This window comes from Gracilinanus agilis, chromosome 1 (assembly GCF_016433145.1).
Source record: "Gracilinanus agilis isolate LMUSP501 chromosome 1, AgileGrace, whole genome shotgun sequence".
In the NCBI taxonomy this organism is placed as follows: Eukaryota; Metazoa; Chordata; class Mammalia; order Didelphimorphia; family Didelphidae; genus Gracilinanus; species Gracilinanus agilis.
In genome coordinates this window covers 783,356,504-783,376,306 of record NC_058130.1, presented here as the reverse complement: position 1 = coordinate 783,376,306, position 19,803 = coordinate 783,356,504, and the positions used below count along the sequence as shown (strand labels likewise).

At 51.4% G+C, this 19,803-nt stretch overlaps 1 protein-coding gene across 1 annotated transcript in view; it reads left to right on the top strand.

Moving 5' to 3' along the window:
• The window catches only part of CRKL (CRK like proto-oncogene, adaptor protein), a 31,408-nt gene extending 12,829 nt beyond the window's left edge, over window positions 1–18,579 (top strand). Inside the window, exons 2-3 of the mRNA XM_044658910.1 lie at window positions 4,292–4,757; window positions 15,101–18,579. Of these exons, the coding sequence (XP_044514845.1) occupies window positions 4,292–4,757; window positions 15,101–15,235 (601 nt within the window). The 3' untranslated portion in view covers window positions 15,236–18,579. The remainder of the gene's footprint in view (window positions 1–4,291; window positions 4,758–15,100) is intronic.
• Window positions 18,580–19,803: the final 1,224 nt, after the last annotated feature.

Here is a 19,803-nt window from a genome sequence, read left to right as displayed (position 1 = left end):
CTTCCCCCCCCCCCCCCCCCCGTTTTTTCTTTCTTTCTAATGTCATTGTCTGAATTCTTCTTGGGTTCTGCCCCCAAAGACCTGAAGGAGCCTTTTCTTGTCAGGCCCTTCCAGCATGGCTCCCTGTTTGCTGAGTGCTGCTGGCAGAATTTGAATCCACCTCTCTCCCTAGTCATTCTGCCCCCCCCCCCCTTTCTGAGTCTTAGTTGGATGAGAAGCCCCTACGAGTCTTTGAATGGAGATATTCTATCGCAGCCCTTTGTTTTTGCCTTAGTATTCTCCGCCCCTCTTTTCTCCCTCCCGTCCACATTTCTGTCAGTTCTCTGCCTTGTCTAGCTTGGGAAATGGAAGAAAGCCCACAGGTGAGCTCTGTTGCTTCTTCTAACACTAGTGTGTTATAGCCTTGGCCAAGGCCTTGTAGCTCTGCCCGTGGCCTTGGCTATGTGTGAAGTGAGGGCTCAAAATAAAGCATGGAGATGGTCTTCATCTTTTGGGGGGGGTCCTGGTCTCCCTGGGCAGTCTAAGACAGCCTGAGGCCCTTTCTTAGACTAATGGGGGTGTAAATGCATCAAATACAGAGGGTTGCAAAGCAATCGGATTCTATTGCAGTATAGCTATCTAAAATGTAAACGTTCACAGCCCACGGCCAGGTTAAGAACTGCTAGACCAGACCTTCCAGCCCCAGAGGCCTGTGGTTCCCTCAGGCCTGGAAAGATCTGGCCTTTTATGGCTTGGGTGGCAGCTGCCTTCTGGTCAGTGAAAACAGCCAGTCACAATTCCTTGGGTATAACTTTGGTCTTCTCAGCTGTTTGTGGCCCTCTGTGGACAGTGATGGCCGCCCCCCCTTTTCTGGTCTTGGAACCATTACAAGCATTTGAGGAAGCAGGAAGGCTGGTGCCCAGATAATTTTTTTCTGAAATACCCCCACAGTTGCCGGCTTTGGGTGGTGGTGAGGGCATTCTGCCCAAAGGCGATAATAGCTGTAACAAGTCCCGTCCCCCACCTCCCCCTTGACACTGAATATTTTGGACATTTCCGAGACACAGTAGTATGTTTGTATGCCCAGTGGTTAGCTCCCTCGTCTTTCTGCTGCCCTGTTTTAGATCTTCCACAAAACACTGACTCCTGTTCTCCCAAGCAGGACTCTCTTTTTTATGTTTATCTGTGATTTCACAGGAGGTGGAATTGGAAAGGCAGGGTGTGTGTGTGTCTGTCTGTCTGTCTGTCTGTCTGAGTGTGTGGACTTGTTTGCAGCCTTACAGTGGCCCCTTTTTGTAGCGATCCTTTGTGGAAGCTCAGGCTGGGGGTATTTGGGCCCACCTGCACTGGCTCTGCTGAGTGGCCTACTTAGAGGTTGGCCCAATTAAAAGGTTTTAAGTAGGTCTTTCTAAAGAAGGGCCCGACAGAGGCACTAGTTGGATTGTAATGAGCCTGATGGCAGAGCCTGTTTGCACCTTAAGCTGCATTTAAAATTGGGAAGGTAGGGCTGAACTTTCCGGGGAGTCTGTGACCTGCTGAGTGAGGCGGGCGACTTCCAGTTCTCTTTCCAGCCCAGGTGTTGGGGCTGCCTTAAGAGCTGGAATAACTTGCAGTAGGGCCAGTGGCAGACTCTGTTTCTCCACTTAATGACAGGTTGACCTCAGTGCTTCTTCCCTGTAAAATGGGGTTAGTAGAATCTTAAGAAGGGGCTTGGAGTCCAACCTTCCCTCCTGGGATTTTGTTAGCTTTAATGCATTTTGTGAACAGTCAGCTTTCTCCTGTTTGTCTTGTTTGGGGTTTTTTCTTAGCTCCTTACCTGCTTTCTTAGAATCAAAACTAAATCTTGGTTCCAAGGCAGAAGAGTGCTAAAGGGCTAGGCAGTGGGGGTCATGCAGCTGGGAAGTGTCTGAGGCCAGATTTAAACCCAGGACCTCCCATCTCTAGACTTGACTCTCCATCCACTGAGCCAGCTGCTCCTCTGACCTGTTTTGTTTTCAAAGAACTTCAGTAAGTGACTCCCTCTGAATGGAGTCTGGAATGGACTGACCCATTATACTAGCTTATACTTTGTAGTAGGCAGCTTTTCAGGGGTTTCAAATTCATGATGCACTTTCTGCTTCAGAGCTTGAGATTCTAATTCTGACTCAAGTGAACTCTCTGGGGTTTAGAGATAATCGTTCAGCCAGGACCCAGGCTTTCTGTTTTTGAGGGGGATGGACAAAGAAGGGTGTGGCATCAGTTTGATTTAAGGCTGGTGCCTTTTAACTGGTGCCTCTAAATCTCCTGGGGTCCATGGATGCCAAAGGGGCCCCTGGGTGGATTTCAGGGAGTTCTTGAATGTAGATGAGGGGAAAATGATGCTTTATATTCCCCAACCTTTCATGGACATTGAGCATTTGCTTCATTTATGAATGCAGGCAACAAGCTCAGCTTCTGAGAGAAGGGGAGGGTCCGTAGGTGGTGCCAGAGTATCAGAGGCAAACCATGGCCCAAAGAGGGGGAAGATGTGCTGTTGGCCATCAGTGCCCCCTGTCTAGGTATATCTCTGTGACTCCTTATGGTCTAGAGGCTGCTTGTAAAAAGGGAATTGAAAGTAAAACTAGAGCCCAAGATTCCAGCTGAAAGAGACAGCCCCAAAGGGTGAGCCGAGGAAGTACTGTGGGAGGGTGGGGTCCCTCCTTGGCTAGGCCAAGAAACTGGACTCTGCTCTTCGTACTAACTGACGTGAGAGCCAGAGATGAGCTGGAGAGATTTGGAGGAAAGAGCGTGGTCTTAGTGGAAGAGTGCCAGTGCCCCTGGGCACGTACCCTCTTGGCCTAGGACAGGACCTGTGGCCCTCCAGGCCTTAATGTCCTCCCCCTTCTACAAAATGAGGAAGCTGGATGAGAACATCTCAGGAGGGCCTGTCCGGTTTGGCATCCTGATTCTCTGAAAAATGGAGCTACTTCTAGGGAGAGGTGGGTCAGTGTCCAGTGTGGCCTGTGGTCTGTTTTGCTGCTGGCAGCCTCGATTTCATCATGTTCCTGCCCTTGCTGAAACGCTCAGAGGAAGTAGCTCCCCAGGTCTGCATGCAGGGCTCCTGGCTGGCCTTCTGTGAGCTGGGTGTCATCCATTTAGACTCACTTGTCCTCCAGGCCCTTGTCCTGCCCCCAGCTGAGTCCACATTGGCACAGGCCAAGGATTCCTGGTGATGCTTTCCCATGGCCAGTGGAAACAAAAGGGGACAATCAGTGATGAATCAGTGAAAAGGTTTTTACAATTTGGCTTCATGCTCTTCCATTGAGTTGAGGAGTGTCCAGAGGAGACAGTGAAGATGGCAGATGGCCTGAGTTCCTGCCACGTGATGAGGATTGGTAGAAAGAACTGGGAATGGTTAGCTTTGACAAGAGGAATAGGAGATTGTTGGTTGTTGTTTTTTTTTTTTTTTTTTTTTTTAAACTTTTACCTTCCATCTTGGAGTCAATCTCTCCATCCACTGAGCCACCCAGCTGCCTCTAGGAGTTTTTTTAAAAGCAATTTTAAGAAAGATTAGTCTTGTTATCTCTGGAAGGCACAAATGGGAACTGTGGGTGGGAATGGCAAAGAGGCAGATTCAGACTTCACTTTGCAATGATTAGAGCTGTCCACAAACGGGCTGGGCACCTTGCAGGCTTCAGGGTTCCTCTGGGAACATGGGAGGTGTCTGAGACCCCCATTATTCTGTTCACATGAAGCATCCTACCTTTGTAATCTCGTTGGACTCTTAAGAGAAACCCTGGAAAGTAGGTTGAACAGAAACCATGACTCGGTGACTTAGCTAGTAATAATAATATTAATAATAGCTAACTTTGATGTAGGTCTTGCCATGTGCCAGGCACTGTGCTAAGCACTTCATACATTTATTGATCACAACCGCCCTGGGAGGTAGGTGCTATCATTGAACCCATCTTACAGATATGGGAGGAAACTGACACAAATAGGGGTGAAGTGACTTGCCCAGAGTCATACAGCTAGGAAGGGCTTGAGGCTGGATTTGAATTCAGGCATCCTCATTCTAAGTCCTGTGCTCAAGAGCCAGGTCTTGAGACCTTTACCAGGATGTCTGGGGAAGTCTGCCTATTGTGGGGAAGATAGGAGCGGGAGTGGGGCGAGATTTGGTAATGCTTCTGAGGCAAGAAGTGACTTCATTTAGACAGACCCGTGTCAGTCTGTCCTAAAGGTACAGGCCAAGGTTCTCGTTGTTGGAGAGTCACAGGAAGAATTGGGGTCTGGATTCCCAGCCTTGTGACCTCGTGTGCAGGAGGAATAGTAAATTCTGTTTTCTGATTTCTAGGTATCCCAGCCCGCCTATGGGCTCTGCCTCAGCACCCAACCTGCCTCCCACAGAAGAAAATGTGGAATATGTACGGACTCTCTACGAATTTTCTGGGAACGACCCCGAAGATCTGGCATTTAAGAAGGGCGAGATCTTGGCCATCGTGGAGAAGCCCGAGGAGCAGTGGTGGAGTGCCCGCAACAAGGATGGGCTGGTTGGGATGATTCCTGTGCCTTACGTAGAAAAGCTCGTGAGATCTTCCCCGCATGGGAAGCACGGAAATAGGAATTCCAATAGTTATGGGATCCCTGAACCCGCTCACGCCTACGCCCAGCCTCAGACGGCGAATCCTCTCCCTTCGGTGTCCAGTCCTCCTGGGGCAGTGATGAGCCCCCTGCCCTCCACCCAGAATGGACCTGTCCTGGCAAAAGCAATTCAGAAGAGAGTCCCCTGCGCTTATGATAAGACTGCCCTGGCCTTGGAGGTAAAGCAGCTGTGTTTGGGTGGGGGCTGGAGGTGGGGCAGGGGGGTGTTTCTAGTCTTCTGAGAAGGGATTTAATCCCTCCTTGGAGCTTTATCCCTAGGTTTGTGCACTTACCATTTCCCTCCTTCCCCTAAATCTTGGTCTGCTCAATTTGGCTGGAAATTGTCATGACATGGGCAAACTGGGGACAGATGTTGACATTCTGCCACGTGGGGCAGTTAGAGCACTTGGATTCTGTCCCACTCCTGCCACGAACCTTCTAGGTGACCTTGGATGAGTCACTTAATCAAGGTCATCCGTTTTCTCCTATTAAATAAAAAAACAAGAGGGGGAAGCTAGGGGGACTTGGTGTGTTGAGAGCCAGGCTTAGAGATAAGAGGTTCTGGGTTCAAGTGTGACCCTAGCTGTATGACCCTGGGCAAGTCTCTTAACCCCCATTGTCTAACCTTTACCACTCTTCTGCCTTGGAACCAATGCACAATATCGATTCTAAGACAGAGGGTAAGAGTTTAAAAAAAGAGCGAGAGCTTTAACCATATGCTGTTGTCTAAGGAAGAACCAAGTTTGGTAAGTCAGCTGTGTAAATATTGCCCAATTTTGTAGCATTTCTGACCAGTGAAAGCCAACCTGGGACTAGAGAGCAGCCGGGCACTGGCCCTTAGAGACAGGACGTGGTCAGGAAAGCACTTTCGAAACTTCTTTCTCTTGTTTTGATTCACACATTTATTTCTGAAAAGCCTTTGTGAGGGGGACCCACTGCTGCCTGCTGCCTAGAGCAGCCTGGGCTTCCGGTGCAGCCGAGTCAGTCGAGAGTTAGCTAAAAAGTGGTCAAGAAGCCATCTGGCGGACTTGGTTAAGTCGATGGTGGGGCCCAAGATAGGATCTGGATGCCCAGCCTGCTGCATCGCTCTTATCACTGGGCTCCCGGCTCTTGTCAGAGGGAAGGCCTGGTAGCATCTGGGCCATTCCTGAGAACGGCCCATCTCCGAGCTGCAGGAAGAGCTCATTCTCGAACTCTGTGCACGAGGCCAAGGCCTTGTTGAGGCCACTCAAGACTCGTCAGAGTTCCCCTCTGTTAGCCCAGAACAAGACCGCCCAGCACAGGGGCTTCTGGGCCTCTTCTTTTGAGGGGAAGGTAGGGAATGGCACAAACCTGGCTCCGAACAATGCCTTCTTGAGGGGAGCCGGGGAGGAGGCGTGGAACCCTCCGAGTGAGCTTTCTGGATTTCTGACCTCAGATGGGGACCCCATCCTGCACATGCGGGTCTGAACCCGTGTGCTTCCCCAGCCACCAGGAGTCAGAGATAGAACTTGAACCCATATCTTCTGGGCTCCATATTGGGCTGCCTCTAGCAACTTATTTTTCAGGCTGCTTTGGATTCGTAGTTTTGTTAGCTTCACCCCATTTCTCTGTTGTTCCCTGGAATAGCAGCCTGAGAGGAGGCCGGGGAGGAGGGGAGAAGCTATCCCCTGTGCACTGGGCCTGGAGGAGAGGAGAGGAGAGCAGGTGCGGCCTCCTTTCCCTGGGGCTCGGCTGAGAGGGAGGCAGGAGGTGGGAGGACGACCCCCCCCTCGCCCCCCAAGAGTCCCGGGGGGGGGCTTTGGGAAGGAGGAGCACCAGCGTGGGGCACCTCACTAGCAACACCAGTGTGGTTCGGGTTGAGCAAATGAAGTTAGAATAAATGGCATTAAAAACAGGTGGATCTCCGGGAGGCGTCGGATGGGTGACCTGCCTGGATTTGGCAGCACGACTTCTCAAGAGGAAGAGCAAGGCTACGCCTGCTCCGGGTGCTCTTGGGAGTGTTGTTGCAATTAGGTCGTCAGGAACTGAGTGGAGCCCAAATGGGAAACGAGGAGGCAAGTAGGGCAGAGCACGGCCCTCGCCGGGCCCCTCTGCCTCTGGCAGCGTCCCCAAATCACAGGGGCTCAGGGGACTGCTGGAGTTGGCTTGAGAAGTTGCATCATTGGATTACTTTTCAAAGGGGAGTTGGGCGATGGCTGCCATCCTTCTTGTTCTTTCTTAGTCATTTTTGTCTTTGAAACCCTGACCTTCTGTCTTGGAATCCATACTGAGTATTGATGCCGAGCCAAGAGTGGGGAGACTTGCCTGAGATGGATCTACAGCCAGATTTGAACCCAGGACCTCTCCTGCCTGTAGGCTGCCCCCAAGGCAGCAATACTTGATGGGCAGTTGTGCTCAGGCTGCTTGTGTGGGTGTCCCTGTCCTGTCCAGGGGTGCCCTCGAGGAGGCCACCGAGCATGGCTCTTGAAATGCAGCCGGAGCCCAGCAGGGGTGCCTGGATGCTGTGTTCAGAGGGAGCCAGCCCCAGCCCCTACATGTGCTCACTGTCCTCCACGGCCTCTTTGGTGGGCTCGGGAGAACCAGTGCTGGGGTTTGGGTGGGGGCCGCTATAGAGCCTCCTCACATGCCAGCCCTGCTTGGTATGGTGGAAGAGTTCAAGGTTCACCAGGACTGTCTGGAGCCCGAGTGAGAGGCCCGGGCTGCCCCCTGCTGGCCTTGGAGGCCGGGTCTTCCGTGAGGGAGAAGTGGCCTTGGCCTTGCTTCTGGCCGCAGGCTCTGCTTAGTCTTCCTTCTTGTCCCCTGGACCCCCAGGCCATGCCCCTGTTTGGCCTCTCCTGCTAGGACTGCTCTACCTCTCCAGCTCCAAGCCCTGAGAGAAGAGGCCGGGTACAGGCGGGCCTCCACCCTGGGGTGGGTTGGAACTTGGTGCTTCCAAAGTATCTTCCACGGGGTGACACACTGTGTTCTGGGGGAGCTTATTGGCTGCAAGGGAGAGCCCAGGGTCGAGGCAGTGACGGTCTGTCAAGTTTCTTGTTTACCTTCTTGTAGCTAGAGAACAGCCAGAAGTCCTCGTCTGTCAGGCTTCCCATTGACCTTTTTAGAAGGCCTCAGGCTCCGTGATGGGATGCAGCCCGGACCTGCCAGAGGACCTGGATTCTAGTCCTAGCTCTGCCTCGGGGACCTAGTCAAGTCCCGCTTGAGCCCTGGGTTCAAATGCCCATTCTGCCGCTCAGAAGACCTTGTCCCCTAGCTCATAAGGCCCAGCCCCTTCTCTGTGAAACTAGGGGTGAATCTGTGAGAGGGAGCAGATCTTAGCCCTGCCTGCTTTAGTTCAGTTTAGCTGATGTTGGTGACACCCTCGGCAGAAATCAGGTACCAGACCAGGAAAACTGCACGGGAGAACTTTGGGGGTTGGAGAGGGAGTTGGGAAAGGCTCCTGGGAGGGGGAGAGATAGTTGGTGGAGCCCCTCCGAGGGGAGGGGAGGGGAGGAGTCTGTTCAGAGATGAAGTGATAGAAAAAACAAGCTACCCAGAAGGAAACCACAGGGTGCTGCGCATGGACCTCGGGGCCCTCTCAGTGTGCCCCGAAATGCTTGATTTGTATGAGACCCATCACAGTCAGGAAGACTCTAGTTAGAGAATGGGGGGAGGTTGGAGAAAGCTTCTGTTAGCGTGACTGGAGCAACCAGGCACATTTCTGGAGCTCGGCCATTTGCCTCTTAATGCTGGGAGGTGGTTTCCTCCGCCTGGGCTTTTGCTTTCAGTTCCAAGAAGTTACTAACAGCTCGTTTCCGAAGCCCTCTGGGGCTTACGAAGGCCCTTTCCTCACAGCCTTGTGAGAGCAGCTCTCCCAGGGCTCTTTATTCCTTTTCCCAGATCAGGAATCAGGCTCGGGAAGATGAGGTGACCTGTAGCCTTAAAGCTAATGAGTGTAGAAGCCCCAGCCCAGCTCCGAGGCCCGAGGAGGGCTCACGTGAACGGTGCAGCCCTGGCCGCCATGCTTTCCCAAGTTTTCCAGCAGTGTCAGAATGTGGGGAGAGGAGTGCTTCAGGAACTTCTCAACAGGCTGGGGATTTGCTTCTCTCTTTATTGCTTCCAGAAGTTGGGCCAAGAGAATGAATAATGGACTAGTTCCATTGGCCAGACCAGTGGCGACTCTGCCCTGGGTGCCCCTGCCTCTGCAGCCCCATCTGCTTCAGATGTTACAAGTGCTCCCTTGCCCGTGCCAGTCCCAGCCCCTCCTCAACTCATATGATAGTTTCATGACTTGTTATAAACTGAAAAATGTATCCCTGAAAGGCCAGCCTTTGGGTATTGAACCCCTCAAACTCAGGCAGGTCTGTGGACAGCATTCTATCTTTGGGCCCATGTTTAAGGCCTTTTGAGGTTGGGGGGGGGACCCACTAAATTCTTGTAGGTCACTAGCTCAGCCTTTAACAACTCAGCACCCATCTCACCGCAGAGAGGAGGGCTTCGCCCTCAGGGAAAACAGAAACAAAATAAACTCAAGGTTTTGATTGGGACTGGCCTTGGCTAATCCTTGATCATTTTTTTAACCGGATAGTTCTTGACCCAGATGTGAAAGGTTTTGTCTTTTGTTGCTGCCTCTAATGAAGCCTGTTAAGATTCCTTGAAAGGCAGAACAAATGAGCTCACTCAACCCTCAGCCATATCAGATGAGACCCCAAATAGACAGACACTTGGCCCTTTGCAAAGGCGTTTACCCGAGAGAGGAAATCCAGCATAGAGCACACCTCGCCGAGGGCTTCCCGAAGGAATGTGACTCCAGAATCCCCAGAGGAAAGATGATGAAGATCTTTGGGTCAGATTATGGCATCGCTAGACAAGCTGTGGAGTTTGTTCTTCTGAGGCACGCAGGACAAATGGACAGATGGCCCAGAATCAGACAGATAGGAGAACGTGGGGGCAGTAATGGGGAGAAAGGAAAGCCAGAAAGGAGAGAAGGGGAAGGAAGACTGATGGGTGTGAGCAAGAGCGGCTTTCGGTAGGGAACTTTGAGTGAGAAAAGGGGTAGAAGATGGCTTCAAGGAAACCGAGGACGAACTGGCCATTTCTCAAACCACTGGGGTGGTGGGCACCCTGGAGGGACTGCCTATACTGATACGGTGATGAAGCCATGTTGGGCAAGACCAAACCCTAGGAAGGAAGGGCCTGCTAATTCTCCTTAACGTTGCACAGCAAACTGGAAATGAGAAGGGCAGCAGCAGCAGGTGTAGACATGCCTAAGGGGGGCTAGTGTTTATTTTTAGTACCAAAGCTCCAGGGCTGAACATGCCAGGCACTCGTTAGATCAGAATCGTGGCTCTCCTTTTGGTTGGATGGCAGATGGCTCCTCTCAGTGGCTGATGGGTATTTTTTTTTTTTTTAACCCTCATTTTTCATCTTAAAATCAATACTCTCTATTGGTTCCAAGGCAGAAGAGCAGTAAGGGTTAAGCAACAGGGATTAAATGACTTGCCCAGGGTCACACAGCCAGGAATTGTCTGAGATCACATTTGAACCCATGTTCCTCCTGTCTCTGAGCCTTGTTCTCAACCTACTCAGCCACTGTCCCTGCTGATGGGTTTTCCCGGATGTGGGCAGAAAGCTCTAGAGCAGGGGTTAATTAATAGGAACTTTGAGTAGCAAAATTATCTTCTAGCCTGGGTTTGACTGGCTGAAAGGCCTTGTCTGAAGGAATGCCCATTTTCTGATCCCCCCCCTTTCCCCCATCTAAGCCCCACAGATTATGGTGTGCTGGCCACCCCCTCCTGCTTTCTTACCGAATTTCAGGATGGGTCATTCTGAGATTTTTTTTACCCCTTGTCCATGTCTTTAGAATGAAAATATGAACTCCTTACTTTGACATTCAGGGCCTGCTCAGACTGGCTCCAACTCCCCATGCCTGTCTTTGCCCTGGCCCACTTCCAGGCTTTTGGGGAAGCCGCCACCCCACCCGCCCAGAATAAGCTCCTGTCTATATGCCCATCTATACTTACTGAAATCTTTCTCCTTTCCAGGTCCATGTCTCCAACTTCCCGCATTCAGCTTTCCCAATTCCTCTCTTTTCTGCCCCTCTGATTTTCTTAGAGAACGTCATCTTCGTTTCCCCTCCATCGTAGTCTGCTTCTTAGCATTTGGCATTTTACATTTTTTTGTTTTAACCCTAGCAGACACGTGTCCATCAACACGCCAACAGCGGCTCTACCTAAGTGCATTTCACTGAAAAGGCGCGTGGCCTTTAGCTTCAGTGGTTTGCTACTCGACATAGTTTTAGGTCTCTGCTTTCTCTCCACAAGTCTTCCTTTGTTTCTCCTTCGGGCTCAGGAATATTCCACTATGTTCTTAGACTTCCTTTTGCTCTTTTATTCCTCATCCATTGCACACGGTTGGTTTCCAGTTTTTCTTGCCACAAATAATAGCATGCTGATATGTGGATGTTAGTGATCCTTCTGGAGGGCTTTCATCTTTAGGGCTCCAGGGTTGAGCCTCGGGTCTGGCCCAGAAGGGCCTTCTAGGTCTTCTCGAAAGGACTGCATGAGGAGGGAAGCAGGCTCTAGGCTGATGGTGCCTCCTAGCTGTCCTTTGTCTCTGGAGCAGTGTAGCTTCCCTTTGGTGGAGAGTTGAGCGCAAATACTGCTCTGCAGGCTTTTTTTTTTCTTTAAGTTTAATTTTTATTATCTTGCAAAACACTTCCATGTTGGTCATTGCTATGAGACGCCCTCATACATGGCCCAAACCCCCAAATCAAACCCCAAATACAGTGATGTGAAGGATGACTCCAGTATTCTCTCTCTGGAGGTGGAGAGCCTTCCTCATCAGAAGCCTTTCGGGATTGTCCAGATCAGTGCATTGCTGAGAGGAGCCAAGTTTTCACAGATAATCGTCGTCTAATGTTGCTGTCACTGTGTACAGTGTCCTCCTGGTTCTGCTTGTTTTGCTCTGCCTCTGTTCCTGTAGGTATTCCCAGCTCTTTCTGAAGTCATGCTGCTCATCATTTCTTTTCTCCTTTTTAAAACCCTCACCTTCCTTCTTAGAATCAGTACTGGGTATTGGCTCCAAGGCAGAAGAGTGGTAAGGGTAGGCAATGGGGGTTGAGTGACTTGCTCAGGGTCACCCAGCTGTGATGTGTCCAAGGCAAGATTTGAACCCAGGACCTCCCATCTCTAGGCTTGGCTCTCCATCCACTGAGGCACCTAGCAGCCCCCATGCTCATCATTTCTCAGAGCACAGTAGTATTCCATCACTATCATCGACCATAGTTTGCTCAGTCATTTCCCCAGTGGACAGCCGTCCCCTCAGTTTCCAATTCTTTGGCATCACAAAAAGAGCTCCTATATATTTTTGTGCAGGTGGGTCCTTTCCCCTTTTTATTCTCTTTTGAGATACAGACCCAGGAGTGCCTGCTGGCTTTACATAGGACAGTGCTGAGACTGTGCGGGGTGGAACAGAGAAGGACCCAGCTCACTGGGGAGATTGAACATGGATGAAGGCCCTTTCCAGCTCTGAGGTGTTTGAACTTGGGACCATGGACACGGGTCTGACCTCCAGCAGCCTTCTTTGGAGTCATTGGACAAGAGTGTGAGCCTCAGTGGGCCTCCATTGGTCTGCGCCTCTACCCCTTCTGACTGTGTATGCCACTGTCACGGATAGTGAGTGGAGGAGTTGTCTGTAGCCGGGTGGGGGAGGCTCAGCTTCCTCTTGAAAAAGGAGTGCCATGGAGTGGTGGCAGAGGGCAGCCGTGGAGCCGACATCCTTGGAGATCTTGAACCCCTGAAACTACATTACCCAAACTCACAGCAAACGATGGGTGTTTCCTGGAGCAAGACTTCCTTGGCCAGGTTGCAGAATGAAGTGGCACATGCTGTGTAGGGCCCCCCCTCTCCGTGCTCCCCCTTCAGAGAGGAGCCTTGCTGTTGAGAAGCTTTGACCACTGGCCTGGCAGCCCACCTGGCGCAGTTGTCCCATCGGTGGGGCAGTGGCTGAACAGGTTGCCATCTGGTTGTGGTGGAGTTGTATAGTGCTATAGGAAATGAGGAGGAGGGGGATTTCCCAAAGACACAGCAGAATGCCCAGGAACTGCTGCAAGGGGGGAAGAACCAGAGGACAGCATTGGGCCCAGGCTCAGCATGCCCACCCGCGGGTCAGCCCCTGCAAAGCCAGGCCTGATGGAGTAGAATTCTCCGCCGCCTTCCTCCTTTTTTGCTCTGGTATGGGATGTGCCGATATGGAAGCGTGTTTTATAGGATTTCACATGTATAGTTAAGGGGATTTTGCCTGCCTTCTCCCTAGGCGGGAGACGGTGAGAGTGTGGAACTCAAAATTGAAAAAGAAAATGTTAAAAATAACAGGGAGAGTGAGTGCCCAAGGCCTAGCAGTGGAGGACCGTGTTGAACGTGGCACAGGCAGCTGGGGATGCCTTGTAACGAGGCAAGTGTCGGTGGAGTTTATAAAGCTGACCTGGCTGGCGTGAACATGGACCCCAGAGTAGATGCTGACGGGGCCTGTCCACACCTGGGCCCGGGAAAGGCAGAGCCTCAGGAGGACGGGGCTTGTTTCCCAAAGAATTTGGAACAGACTCAGTGCCCATCATTTGAGGTTGAGGTGGCTGCATGAATGTAATCAAGCTTGAGAAGACATATTTGAATGTCTAGTGACTAATTCTCTAGCACCTACTGTGTGCCCAGCACTGTGCCAAGCACTTACTATCTCTTTATTTCCTCAACTCCAGAGAGGGAAGTGCTATGATTCTCCCCATTTCATAGGTGAGGAAAATGAGACACATGGGTAAAGTGGCTTGCCTAGGGTCTCACAGCTAGGAAGTGTCAAGAGACCAGATTTAGATTCAGGTAATGTCCAAGCTTGAGTCCAAGGAGCAGCTGGAAACATGTCCCTTCTATACAGAGGTAGGAATCTGGAAGGTGTAGAAGATAGCGTTTTTCCTTTTAACCCATACCTTTTGCCTCAGTATCAATTCTAACAATTGAGTTTACAGGTCGTAGAAAGTCAAAAGCTAAAAATGTTCAGAGAGCAGAGGTGGCTTGGTCAGGGTTCCATAGGCCATTCGTGTATTCAAGCAGACTCATTTGCTACTTTCTGGTGTGGCACAGAGAGCTAAAATTGGCCTGGTCCTCAGCTGTTCTCTAAAGCAATGACCCCGAGGGGATCCCCAGCCCCTGCTTGGAGGCCCACCTAGAGTGAAGGAAGACTGGACCTTCCAGGAGGGCCCCCTCCTCAGTACACACACTTGCCGCACCCAGCAGTGAGCCGAGGACTTGAGTTTGCCCATCTTTCAGCTCCCCCGAGACCATCACATCTTGTCCCTTTCCCAGATCCAGGCTTCGGTGGCCTGGTTTATGTCTGAGTTCCACGGCAATGAGGGATCTCAGGGGGAAACAGTTGAAAATTCCCCGCTCCTCAGTAGAGGAGTTGCTCACCCTGAAGTCGACCGGTCACCGGGATAAATGAGAGAAGGGGAATCTGACTGTCCCGCCCTCGGCAGGCATCAGAACAAGATGCACTGAGGATGAATCATGACAGGTAGAGATTGCCAGAGGCTTCGTGGTGAGAAGCGAGAACAGGGGCGAGCGATAGGGAGGGCGGGCAATGCTGTACAGAAAAGTGGGCTTTTCCAGTTTTATTGGGACCGTGACAGGCACCAGCAAGGATGAACATTTCCTCAGGAGAAAAGGACTTGGCGTGTGTAACCCCAGATCTCCAGGGCATCAGAAGAGCCACGACTGCCCTGCTCAGCTTGGCCCCCTTCTGCCCTTCATCCTACTCACTTCTATGTATTTGAAATACTTCTGACTCTTTTATTTGTCATCACTGCCACCCTCACAACCACCCCAATAAGCCCTCCCTTGTGACAAGTAAGGATAAAGGCAGGAGGAGGTCCTAGGCTCAGATACTTCCTAGCTGTGTGGCCCTGGGCAAGTCACTTGACCCCTTTTGCCTAGCCCTTAATGTTCTTCTGTCTCGGAACCAATACACAGTATTTAAAATAAAACAAAACAATTAGGGCTCAAGGGTACTGATAACCCAAATCAGATAGGATGGGGCCATATTTGGGTTCATAAGAAGGCCTGAAAGCAATAAGCTGCTATTTTGGTTGGGGGGAGTCATGTTTCCTGAAGTCAGTGTTGTTGGCATGTGTTCCTTGCTCGGATCTTACAGGCCTCCTTGCCCCTCTGGTAGAAGGATGTTCTGTTCTGCTGAGGGCAGGTCTGTGTTCGATGAAATCCAAGTGTCCCGCGGGCCTTCAGGTAGGGGCACTTACTAAGAGAATTATTTGTGGAAAGACGTAGGAAGTGGTAACTTAAAGTTAGTTGTCATTTTTCTTCTAGCTTGGAATCACTAAATATTGGCTCCAAGGCAGAAGAGCAGTAAGGGCTGGGCAGTGGAGATGAAGTGACTGGCCCAGGGTCCCCCAGCCAGGAAATATCTGAGGGCAGATTTGAAGCCAGAGGCTTGGCCCTCCATCCATTGTGCCTTTTCATTGAAGAGAAGAGACTGACCTCCCTTTCTTCTTCCCAAATAGGTTGGCGACATTGTGAAAGTTACAAGGATGAACATCAACGGTCAGTGGGAGGGAGAAGTCAATGGCCGCAAAGGGCTCTTCCCTTTCACACACGTCAAGCTCATTGATGCTCAGAATCCGGACGAGAGCGAGTGATTCCTGTTAGCCGTCGTATGCTGCTGCTGCTGCTTCATGCTCTGGCTCTCATTAGTAGCATCCTCTGAAATGGGATTCCATTCTCTCTCCCAGGCAAGCTAGGGAGCGTAGCCCAGCTCTCCAGCTTGCTTCAGTTTGATGGTTTCTTTCTGCACATCTGGAATGCACACGGCTGGCAGTCTTTGGGCATCTGTATCATCACGGGATTGACTCAGACTTAGCCATTGTCCGACCTTTTTGGATCTTAAGCTGGAAAGCCCTGGTGGAAGCACACGGACAGGCAAAAACATTGAAGAGGAGGAAGGAGTCTCTTTCCCCCACTCAGATGCTCCCTCCGTTTCATCCCATTGAACTCACTTGGAGAAAGAAAGCATCTGAGAATTATACTTGAACTGGGCGCACCGCTTCTCCTCAGAGCAATACTCATTGTGCCGTCTTGGGCTTTTTGGCAAGGGGAGATGGTGGAACTCTCCAGGAAGAGGGGAGAGTTCTGGCCTGTCCCAGTAAAGGCTGAACTGGGTCTTGGGAAAGGACGAGGCACTGGCGTGTGCATTCTGAACAGTCACCGATGACAGGAAAGAACTTTGGAGCCGAGGCCTGTCTTTATACCATGTCTTCACTGTAAATGGTTGCCTGTTTTGCCATGTGCTGAGCAACAAAATCCTATTTAATTCCATCTTTACAAGCACTGTAAAACCACACGCGCACACACACACACACACACACACACCCATTTTATTTTATTGTTTTGGTCTGCTTTCAATGAATGCCCACTCTAAAGGAGAACCAGGAGCCACTTCTGTAAACGAGATTGTTTTCAGGACCTCCGATTTGAGTCCACCTTCACAGCCTTTGTCCTTGCCCTTGGAAGGGGCTGGAGAGAGCAGGCCAGGCAGGCTCCAGGCTATATCGGGGCTGCACTGTCACCAGCTGGGAGACAACTGGGGCTCCTTGAAGCAGGCTCATGGGGTGCAGGAAAGGCCGGGAGAGGAAGAGCGGGTACTTAGCAGACCAGCCCCACCCACAGAGCTTTGTTAGGTCACTCATGGCAGTATCACGAAGCATTCAGACTCCATCTTGGGAAATTTTCACTTACTTACAGAAACACAAACTTGACGATAGAGAAAGCCCCTTCGGTAGTGAATGGATCTTGTGGTGGGCCCTCCCTACGGCCTTTTTCAGCCTTTCTATATTAGTGTGTTCTGTGTTGTTGAGCCAAAGCTCTTAGGCTTACGGAATGTTAGAACTGGAAGAGACACAGCATGCAGACTCCTCCGCTACAAGCCGCCCAGGTCACTTCTCCACACGAGGAAACCAAGGCTGGGCCCCTGAGTCAGGTCTGCCTCCCAGTGCTTCTCTGCCCTCCCGCAACACACTGCCTCTCTTAGTGACCGCCCACACCCCCATGGGACGGAAGACAGGGCTGCCCGACTGCCCGATGGATGGGGTTGTGCTCGTGAACAGAATGAAGTGACTTCACCGTGGGCTGTGAGCGGGACGGCCTACTTCAGAAATGCCTTCTCTTCATCTGATGATTCCACAACTACTTGAAGCTATGTAGCAATCTGTCCTACTGCAAAAATGCCCTTTGTGGCGCCCCTCGTTCTGCCATTAACATCCAGCCCAAAGCACAGGCGTCCTCAGCCGACGGCCACCCCTTTTCCTGCCTTCGCTGGTAGACTTGTCTGGGGTCGCGCTTGCCAAAGAGGCCTCCTGACTGACCCTGGCATTTGGGAAAATGGGCAGGCCTGCTCTTTGTCAGCTCTTGCAAGACAAAGAACTAAGGTGTAGACTATACTTAGCTCCGTTTAGCAGCAAGCCCGTTCCCTTCAGGAGTTAAGCATTCTAGGGCCTCTCTTCCTTTGAACTGCTCTTCCTAGGACTCATCTTCTTGTCCTATATGGGCTGATGTAGGTCACTGAGGCATAGATCAAAACATTAGGAGGGCAAGGGCCTCTCCCCGTATTTATTCTTTACACTAAAATGCATGGATTCGCAGAAGGAAGGGTGCTGCCCAGAGAGGACGATCCAGTATCAAGGAAGAGAACACAGTCACTTTGTTCTTCCCCTTTTAGAGTCCAGGGCCATTACAACTGGACTGGGCTCTAGAGGAGAAGCGGGTCAGTGGAGCAGAACAAGTTCTAGGTTCAGATCTTACCCCTGCTGCTCTCTGGCTTGGTGACTTAGGATGAGTCCCTTCCCCTCTTTGGGCCTTGGTTTCCTCCTCTGTAAAGTGAGGAGATTGGACTGTTGAAGACCTCTTAGTGGCCCTTCCAGCTCTTCAAGTCTTCTGAGCCTGTGCTCCTAAACAGCTGCCCAGGACGTGAACGAGATGAGCCCCCCATGCTCGCCCCCAGCTTGCAGGCTAGGCTTCCTGAAGGTGGGCATCCTGGGTTACCCTGCCTGCCCTGAGGTTTGTTCTCTGCCCTGGGAGGATTGCATGCGCTCCATGGGCAGGGGTTTCCCCTTGAGCTGCTCCTCGTACTGTTTGCTCCCATCCCTGCTTTGTCTTTGTCACCCCAATCTTTGGATGTCCTGTGAGCCATCACTGCGGTCTGTTTGTCCTTTGGTTTTGCAGGCAGTTGGTGGATTCCGAGGCCATTTGGTTCAATGCACTGTTAAGGGCTCATGCTCCACCCTTGTTTTTCTGTCATTCATTGAATTGTGAGTGTGGCTGCTGGGGTTTTCAGCCTCAGTTGCCTCCCTGGGCCCTGGAGGTGAGGTGGGCAGTGTCATCTGGCTGGGGTCATTCATCCCATGTGCCAGCCTTTTGTGATTCTGGGTCAGTCCAAAGGGGGCTTCTTCCCCTTTCTCCAGGCCCATTGCGCCCTGCCTCCATGCTCAGACTTATTCTCGACCACTTACAACTGGTCAAGTACTTTCTAAAGACAATATAAATGTGGAAGCAGCCCCTGGAGGGCCCGCCAAGATGAATCTTCCCAAGTGTCTCTTGGGAAGGAGGCGGCCGTTGACTTTGGTTTTAACCCAGTATTCACCACTAACACTTCCTGTAGACTGAGTGGAGAGAGCTGCCTGAAGTCTGGCTTAGGGAGGAGCGGAGGAGCCCAGGAGAAAGAAGCTCATTGTGTGCAGCTCACCCTAGGCTGCCACCACTTGTGCCTGAGCAGGAGACGAGCGATCCCTCTGCAGGAGGGACGGCAGCCTTGCTTCAGAGACAGTCGTCACCGTGTTCTCCAGCCCCTGCAGGACAGATGACTCTTTGAACCTGTAACTTAAAAATCATGAATTTCAGGCAATAATATTTTCTCTGTAAGCTTTTAAAATTATTTTTGGGGGATCATAGCTTGTTTTATTTTGTGCTATAAAATTAACAGTATTAAATGACTTCTATTCTTAGAATACATCGAGTGTCTTTTCTTAACAGCTTTGGTGCCTTTGTCTTCTCATGCTTCGTTGGTTCCTTAGGACTGGCCCCAACATCCATGCCAGTGTTTGTCCGCTGCCTGAATAAACCTCTTTGGGGGGATTTCCTGAGGCTCTCCAATGTACCTTGGCTGCATGTACACATACCCTTCCTGAAGACTCTGTCTACAAAGAGGCAGAGTTGTGAAGCCCCATTGAAACGTTAGCTCCCAGGCCTGGACTGGGCAAAGAGTGTTGCTGACCAAGGACCTTAGAGCCCAGGCTGGCTCACTTGTTTTGGGGATCCCTCAGACATCTCTGGAGGTCTCCAGAAGATAAAGCTGTCCAGCTCTCTTCTCTTCCTTGAGTTCCTAGGCCCCACACCTCCATCATCCTTCAGAATAGCCCATTGCCAGCTCTCTGCTTTCAGCAGCCTGCTCAGCCTTCCTAAGTGGGGTCCCCAGGCTCCCACCTGGCCCACTCTGAACACGTTGCCAAATTAATCTTGGTCATGAAGTGTTCTGGGAAGAACCTCGTTGGCTTCCCATTCCGTTTTCCTCTCCTGGACAGAGCTCTGAACCCGAGTCACAAAATGGGGCTACATGAGCTTCATTCTTGGGGGAGTCGCTAGATCTCAAGCTCGCCTGCTTGTGAAATGTGCATTCTGGCCAGTGTGTCAGCCTTCCTCAGGGTTGTCAAGGGAGTGAAGGGATTTTATAGACTAGAAAGCACCATCTGTAGGCCACAAAGTCAGACCGGATCAAATCTGAGCTACTCAGGACAGGCCTCGGGCCCCAGACCCCTCGGGCCTTTCACTTCCCCCACCCGCTGTGCCCTCCAAATGCTGCCCAACTTGCTGTTTTCATGAAATAAAAAAGGCAGCAGCTCTATTACCTTCCCCTTTAAGGTTCACAATCACCCTCCCCGCGAGTGGCTAGTGAGGCCTGGGGCCCGGTTACTGTTGGCTGCGGGTCGAGGCTATTTCTAAAGGCTCTTCTGGCTCCAAATCAGTGGTCCGGTGACATGGACTCGACGCCACAGGCCAACCCACAGCCCCAGTGGATTCTGATGGTCTTCAATGGCGCCATCGTCCCCATTTCAGATGGAGGAGACGCCCAGCTGAAAGGCCAGCGTCCTAGGTTGGCCTGGAGCCTGGCTCTTCACTGGATCCAGCTTCTCTGCCTTTGAGAACTTCATGGATTCCC